The sequence below is a fragment of the Manihot esculenta genome, chromosome 15 (assembly GCF_001659605.2).
Source record: "Manihot esculenta cultivar AM560-2 chromosome 15, M.esculenta_v8, whole genome shotgun sequence".
Lineage (NCBI taxonomy): Eukaryota > Viridiplantae > Streptophyta > Magnoliopsida > Malpighiales > Euphorbiaceae > Manihot > Manihot esculenta.
Window position 1 is genome coordinate 29,863,168 of NC_035175.2, and position 8,054 is coordinate 29,871,221.

Consider the following 8,054-nt stretch of genomic DNA (forward strand, 5'->3'; position numbering starts at 1 on the left):
TAATTAGAGGACGTTTTCTAATTGGTTTAATCATAAGGAGAGATAATGGTGGTGAGAAGCGTCTTCCATCTCCATAACTAATCTATTGAATCAACCCAAAGGAAACTAAGTGTCAATGATCAATCTCAACAACTAAAGTGGATCCAATTCTTCAACTAGATCTTTCTCATTATTTATTTCTCTTTATTTGTCTTTCTCATTATTTATTTCTCTTTATTTTTATTATTTGTCTTATTTTTATTGCTTTCAGTTTTAGATTAATTAAATCAATCTCAAAACCCCCCCATTTTACTTACAGTTTAGTTGGTTTCAGTTTTATCTCGTTTTAGTTTATTTTGCTTTCCGTTTATTTCTCTTTCAGTTTTATCTCGTTTGAATTTATCTCGTTTTCAGTTTTATCTCGTTTCAGTTTTATCTTATTTATCTCGTTTCAGTTTTATCTCGTTTCAGTTTATCTCGTTTTCAGTTTTCTTCTTTTGCAGTTTATTTTTATTTCAGTTTATTTTATTGGTCTTGATAAGGAAAATAGGTAAGTCTTCAATTCCCTGTGGATTCGATCCTTTCACCACTATCTGCAGTTGTAAATTGTTGATAACCAGAAAGGTTATTTTTGACCGGCTTTGACAACCGCGAGTCAAAAATTGGCGCCGTTGCCGGGGAGTTGATTTAACTTATTTGTTTTTCTTTCAGGACCAAATAAAAAAAAAAAAAAAAAAAGAAAGGTAGCACCACCGAATCTACCTCTGAAGAAGTCACCATCGCAGAATTAAATCATGGATGAGGAATGGACACCTTTTCGCCTCGCAGAACTTTATGAACAAATCGCTGCTGCGAAAAGTTTTGTTATAGACCAAACTGCACAAGCTCTTGAAGCACAACAACTCCAACAAATACATGCATGTGAAGGATTCTATGAACCATCAAGATATGCAATGCCTCAAGTTCTCAGAACTAATCTTCATAAGACGTTGGAGACTTTGCAAAATGTCCAACAAGAAGCAGATCGAATAGCCGCCAAAATGAGAGCAGACATGGTAAGAAAAGAGGAAGAGCTCCAAGATGGTGAGACAGATGATGAAAGTTGGCAAGTACAAGAACAAGCCTCTGAAGAAATACAACCAGAATACTGTTTGTCCAAACAAACTGATCAAACAGAACTTGTTGATAGTTTAGATATCATTGATTGTTTAAACAAAGATGTTTTTGATATAAAAGATGATATACTAAATGATGATCCTTGCAGGGAAGAGAGCCAAAAAGAGCCAGAACTGAAAGAAACTAACTGTTACATCCAACAGGTGGACTGCGAACACGCACAGAACAAAGGAGAGCCAATCACACCTCTTCAGATCAATCTTGCGCAGTCAGAAGGAACTCCAACTGAACCACCTTAGCTTGGACCGCAGATCAATCTTGCGCAAGAAGGAGTACCTGCAATCATCTCAGGCGCGTCCTTTCAGCTTCCAACACAAATCAGTCTTCCACCTCAGTTAGGTCCTATGCAGAAGGAGGAAACTGAAACTCCTTTCATCCTTCCAATGCAAACAGTCCATGCCTAGGAGGAACAAATGGTAGTCCAATGGCCCAAACCAAAGGAGCATGCAGATCAATGCCTGCCCAAACCTCCAGATAAGGTAGAATTTGTTTTGCCTGAACTTAATGCCAAATTGCAACCACCCATGGAGAAATATCAATTGAAGTTGGAAGTGCTCAAAAATGCAAACATAAAGGCTAGAGGCACACCTCATCTGAAAGAGGAGAAGCTAATCATGTTACTTCATGAGTACATGGAAAAATTAGGATGGGCAATGACCCAATCAAAAGGAGTGCTACACTTTTTGCTCAATGCAGTTGGGACTCTTTTCTCTTCCCCAATTACTTGAGCCTTGATCAAGTGGATCGCACCATGCACACCACACCCAGGGGAGTACTCAGTTTCCTTTGTTCTTTTATGTTTCTTACACATTGAGGACAATGCATGATTTAGGTGTGGGGGTGCATAATTCTGAATTTTTTAATTTTTGCTTTAATTTTCAGTTTGAATTTTTATTTTCATTTTCAGTGTGATTTTTTTCAATTTTTCGTTTTGCTTTCAATAACACACACAGATAGCCACAGTTTTTTTTTATTTATTTTTTTTCCGTTTTTGAGATGCTTTACTCAATCTAATAAACTATGTTGGATGAGCTTTTCTTTCCATGACCCCATTGATGTGATGACTCTTTAAACTTATGTTGAATCAATTGCAGTGAGTTATATTCATGTTTGAGAATTACCTTTTGAATTGAATCTTTGAGCTTGCCATGGTGAAAAATATATTGATGACCCTCAATTGATGAGAATAAATTAAAAAATTGTGTGAATGAACTTAATGTGACTTGATTTAGCAATTGGTGTTGATTTGCCCAAATTATTGAGAGAAAGAAAATTCAGCAAAGGCAAAGACCTCAAAAGCACAAATCTAAGATTGTTCCAATGGTCAAAAGACTATGAACAGAACTAGTAGCTACTTGGAAAGGTGACCAACTGAGTAACTGGGGGTGGGTATCACAAATATGTACCTTCACGTAAAAAGGTTGGTGACTTTTTCAAGCAAGATCTAAAGTGCAAAAGTTTGAATAAAGTACTTCAAGGTAAGGGCAAGTCACTCTGAAAGCTAGAAAAAGTCTTATCTGAACAAATAAATGTGCATGTATGGTCTCTCTTGAGGAAAACAGATCCTAGCCATGGTAAGTAAAGGGAAACAAGGAAAGAAGGTGAGTAATCTTCATGCATGTATTCTTCACTGCAATGATTCAAAATAGGTGTCTAGAGTAAGAGCTTAAGTGGAAATAAGGATCAAGTAGCAAAGAAAGCTTGTTTGACTATGTTTATTTGCTTGAGGACAAGCAAAAAGCTAGGTGTGGGGGTATTTGATAGAGCATATTTTAGTCCATTTTATCATTATGTTCTTGATGTTTATTTACATATTTTCTATTTAATTTTGTGGTTTTAATTATGTTTTGCAGATATTAGGTGTAAAGAGACAATCTGGAGAAAATGCTCTTAAAACTGCTAAAAAGTGCCAAATATGGAAAGTGCCAAAAAAGGAAAGTTTCCAAATAAGGAAAGTTTTCAGAAAAGGAAAGTTTTCAAATGAGGAAAGTGCAGAAGCAAAAGCAAACAAGGAAAGCTCAGTCAGAAGATTATTTGAAATTCAAATCGCAGATCTTTCTTTCCTTGTTCAAAGATGTGCACACACTGCAGCAGTCATATCTTCCTATTTAGGCAGCAAGATTTCAAAGATATGCTCTTTCTCTTCTGCATTCAATATTCAAATTGCAAAAGAGGCTCCACCTAAAAAGGAATGTATGGACAAGCATATCTTCCCCTTTGAAGATCAAAATTCGTGCATCCTTCCTATTCAGAAACAATCTGCGCGATTTCCTCTTCTGAGAGCCATCTGCGCGCCACCTTCCTTTTCTGCAACAACTTGGGCAGCAAGTTGCACATGGGCAGCACCTTGGGCAGCCTCTACACTAATTAGGAAGCAAGGTCAGCATCTAAACTTATTTAGGAAGCATAATCTGCGCCTCCTTCCCTTTCTGAGACCAAACCGCGCACACCAACTTCCTTCCGCAGTGCATTTTCGCGCAACCTTCCTTCTGAAGCCGAAAAGCGCGATTCTTTCCTTTTCAGACACATCTTGGGCAAAAAATACCTCTTGGACAGTAAGTATGACCTAGGGCAACACTTTTCAACTATAAAAAGCCACATAAGAAGCCTCTACATGGTCTTTAAGCTCCCCTTGGGAGACACCTACGAAATTCACATCTCTTCTTCTACCTTTCTTCTTTTCTTTTATTTTTGGTTTTGTTTCAGCCATGAGAGGCTGAAATCTTTTATTCTAGTTGAAGATTAGGTGATACTTTGGTTGTTTTATGGATTGGGAGACTTGATCAAACATTGTTTAACTTTTGGTTGTTCAATATTTATGCAATTTCATGCTTGATTTTAATATTGCTTTGTTGTTTAGATCTACGTTGATTCTTGATTGCAAAGTAATAATATGTTAGTTTGGATGATTTAAGTCCGTAATTGCTTAGATTATTTTTACATGAGAACACTTGGGATAAAACCCAAGGAAATTGTATGATCTAGCGTTATCTCCATACGTTTGGGTAGCTAGGATTGGATCTCTCTATTTCTTAATGCAATTGACAATTGTTTTGATGCCTAAGGCCCAAGGACATTCCTTGGCAATTTGTTAATTAGTAATTAATTAGAGGACGTTTCCTAATTGGTTTAATCATAAGGAGAGATAATGGTGGTGAGAAGCGTCTTCCATCTCCATAACTAATCTATTGAATCAACCCAAAGGAAACTAAGTGTCAATGATCAATCCCAACAACTAAAGTGGATCCAATTCTTCAACTAGATCTTTCTCATTATTTATTTCTCTTTATTTTTGTTATTTGTCTTATTTTTATTGCTTTCAGTTTTAGATTAATTAAATCAATCTCAAAACCCCCCCATTTTACTTACAGTTTAGTTGGTTTCAGTTTTATCTCGTTTTAGTTTATTTTGCTTTCCGTTTATTTCTCTTTCAGTTTTATCTCGTTTGAATTTATCTCGTTTTCAGTTTTATCTCGTTTCAGTTTTATCTTATTTATCTCGTTTCAGTTTTATCTCGTTTCAGTTTATCTCGTTTTCAGTTTTCTTCTTTTGCAGTTTATTTTTATTTTAGTTTATTTTATTGGTCTTGATAAGGAAAATAGGTAAGTTTTCAATTCCCTGTGGATTCGATCCTTTCACCACTATCTGCAGTTGTAAATTATTGATAACCAGAAAGGTTATTTTTGACCGGCTTCGACAACCGCGAGTCACTAACTCCAACAACCCCTGTATCATACTCAGCCCCTACAGCCCCTCCACTTGCTCCAGTTGCCCCCACTGCACCAAATTCTTCAGGTTCTGTTCCTGGATCGAGTGCTAGTCGATCTGCATTGGGCATGGGAGATCACTCGTATACATCCTCATCATATGCTACTAGGACCTACTGTTATGTGCATGCAAGCGGAAAGTAAGTATAATGTATAACATTACTTATCATTGTATTTGATATATTTGTTATCAGTTTTCATTTTGTTTAATTATTTACAAGTAATTATATTGAATATTTATAAATTATGCTCGTATTATTAAACTATTACAGTCTTATGCCTTCTGAGAAGACATCTGGTATCTGCACAAAGATTTTTCAAAAGTACAATGTCGAGGAGGGTTCTTCCTGGAAGAATATCCCACAATCCACAAAAGATTTTTATTTCAGAGAGTTTGAGGTACGCAATATATTATGCATTCTAACAAAGATAAAATGTCTTATAATATATGTTGTATTATACATGTGTCTTTTAAATTAATTTACAGAAAGAATTTCACTGGGATGAGGGAAGTGCTGCAATAGTGAGGAAGGCATGGAATAAAAAAGCAGCTACCCGATACAAAGACTTTCTGACAAATGAAAAGAAGAAAAAAAAGAGGAGTGCTTATATATCAATTGAAGTTTGTGATAAATGGAATTTAGATTGGAGTACTCCAGAGTATGTAGCAAAGTCAATGAAGTACTCAAAGAACCGCTTAACAGAGAAGGGAGGTGAAGGAGCTGGTCCTTCTACACATACAGGTGGGTCCATAACACATGAGGAGCATGCTAGACGCATACAAAATGCTAACACAGACAAAGTTCCTCCAACAGCAGCTGAGTTGTTTCTCCACACCCATACAAAGAAGAGTGATCGCAACAAATTTGTTGATAAACGAGCTGAAATTGTTTATGTAAGTTTCTATATAAACAAGTTGACTTTCTAAGTAATATCTTGCAAGTATGATTTTGATGTCTATGTGATTTATTTTTAGTTGTGTGATTGATTTTGAGTTGTTGATTCATATTGAATTGTGTTATTGATTTTCAATTGCAAGTATGATTATGATATGTAGGTGATTCTCACAAGGAAATTGTATATGATTCTCAATTGTTGATTGATTTTCAGTTGTGTGATTGATTTTCAATTGCAATTATGATTCTGATATGTAGGTGATTCTCACAAAGAAATTGTTTATGATTCTCAGTTGTGTGATTGATTTTGAGTTGTTGATTGATTTTGAGTTGTGTGATTGATTTTCAGTTGCAAGTATGATTCTGAAATCTAGGTAATTATCACTTGGAAATTGTTTATGATTCTCAGTTGTGTGATTGATTTTGAGTTGTTGATTGATTTTGAGTTGTGTGATTGATTTTGAGTTGTTGATTGATTTTGAGTTATGTGATTGATTTTCAGTTGCAAGTATGATTCTGATATTTAGGTGATTATCCCAAGAAAATTGTTTATGATTCTCAGTTGTGTGATTGTTTTTGAGTTGTTGATTGATTTTGAGTTGTGTGATTGATTTTCAGTTGCAAGTATGATTCTGATATCTAGGTGATTATCACAAGGAAATTGTTTATGATTCTCAGTTGTGTGATTGATTTTGAGTTGTTTTATTGATTTTCAGTTGCAAGTATGATTCTGATATCTAGGTGATTCTAAGTTATGTGATCCATTTTTCTATTATCATATATTGCAAGTATTTTAAATGTGATATCTTGCAGGTATTATAATTGTCATATCTTGTAGGTATTAGCATTTTTCCTTACTTTAGTATTCAAATTGAACTGTTATTCTGTGATTTTCTAGGAAAATTATTTGAAGCTAAAAGAACAACATTCAAGCCAGAATATGGGATCAGATCATGTGGAAGGAGATGGAGGAACTATTAATGAGGATCAATTGTTCATTACTGCAGCAGGAGGATGGCAAGGAAGTCGAGTTTATGGTTTAGGTAGTGCTGCCTCTTTTGCCTTCTCTCAAATAGGAACTGTGGGAAAAACAACAAATGTTCCATCATCCCAATCACCAGAATGGAAGAAGGAAATTGAAGCAAAGTTTGAAGAGAAGTATAATAGTTTGCAGAAACTTGTACTAGACCAAAATCAGATAATAGCTCAAATGCGTGATGAACTACAGGCAAGGAGGATGGGACAACAGTCTTCCTCATTGATGCCATCAACATCTGATATGCCTCCAGCTCAAAGATCCCCTGGTGATTCACATATAGATTAGCATGATATCATTTCTCACTGACTTTAATAATATATTTTATGATATGAATTTGATACTATTTGGATTAATTATGTATTTTGAGATATTTTAAGTTTCATAGTCTTGAACTATAGTAATGTTTTAGATTTTTAGATTGCAGAACTATGAAATGAAGTTGATGTTTATATATTATCTTTGATGTTTTATGTATTGGAATGTGTGTACATATTGATATTTTAGCAGGTTTATGAATTTATTGAAAAAATGATATGAATCAGATTTAAAAGCATTTATTAGTGACTAATCAGCCACAAAAGCAAATTAAATAATAAATATATATTTCATTTTATTATTAATTTGCGATGAAATAGCGACCAAATTAGCGACCAAAACAGTGACCATTTTGCGACTAAAAATTAACGACCAATTTACTTCCATACAGCGACTAAATTCTTAAGAAATAGCGACCAAATTAGCGACCAAAACAGCGACCATTTTGCGACAAAAAATTAACGACCAATTTACTTCCACACAGCGACTAAATGTTCTTCCTTGAGGCGATCAAATAACAACGAAATAGCGTCCAAATTAGCGACCAAATTAGCGACCATTTCGCGACCAAAAATTAACGACCAATTTACTTCCATACAGCGACTAAATACTCTTCCTTGAGACGATCAAATAACAACGAAATAGCGACCAAATTAGAGACCGAAACAGCGACCATTTAGCGACCACATTATAGCGACCACATCATCGGAATTCCTACCGTCCGGTGGAATCTCGGATGTCGGAGATCTCTAGAAGGGTAGAATCATGTTTTATAAAATGTTTTCATGTTTTTAATGGTTTTAAAGTATGAAACTAAATGAGTTTTGCATGAAAAGTCTTTGGAGGAAAACCCAGGTTCGGCCGCCGAAAGTGAAATTCGGC

At 35.1% G+C, this 8,054-nt stretch overlaps 1 protein-coding gene across 1 annotated transcript; it reads left to right on the forward strand.

Annotated features, from left to right (window-relative positions):
• The first annotated feature begins 773 nt into the window (after positions 1-773).
• On the forward strand, positions 774-7,237 carry LOC110611037. Its single transcript, XM_043951406.1, has 5 exons — positions 774-1,128; positions 4,951-5,062; positions 5,195-5,321; positions 5,410-5,817; positions 6,717-7,237. The coding sequence occupies exons 1-5, from the start codon at positions 774-776 to the stop codon at positions 7,140-7,142; spliced, it is 1,428 nt and encodes a 475-aa protein (XP_043807341.1). The 3' UTR covers positions 7,143-7,237.
• The last annotated feature ends 817 nt before the right edge of the window (positions 7,238-8,054 follow it).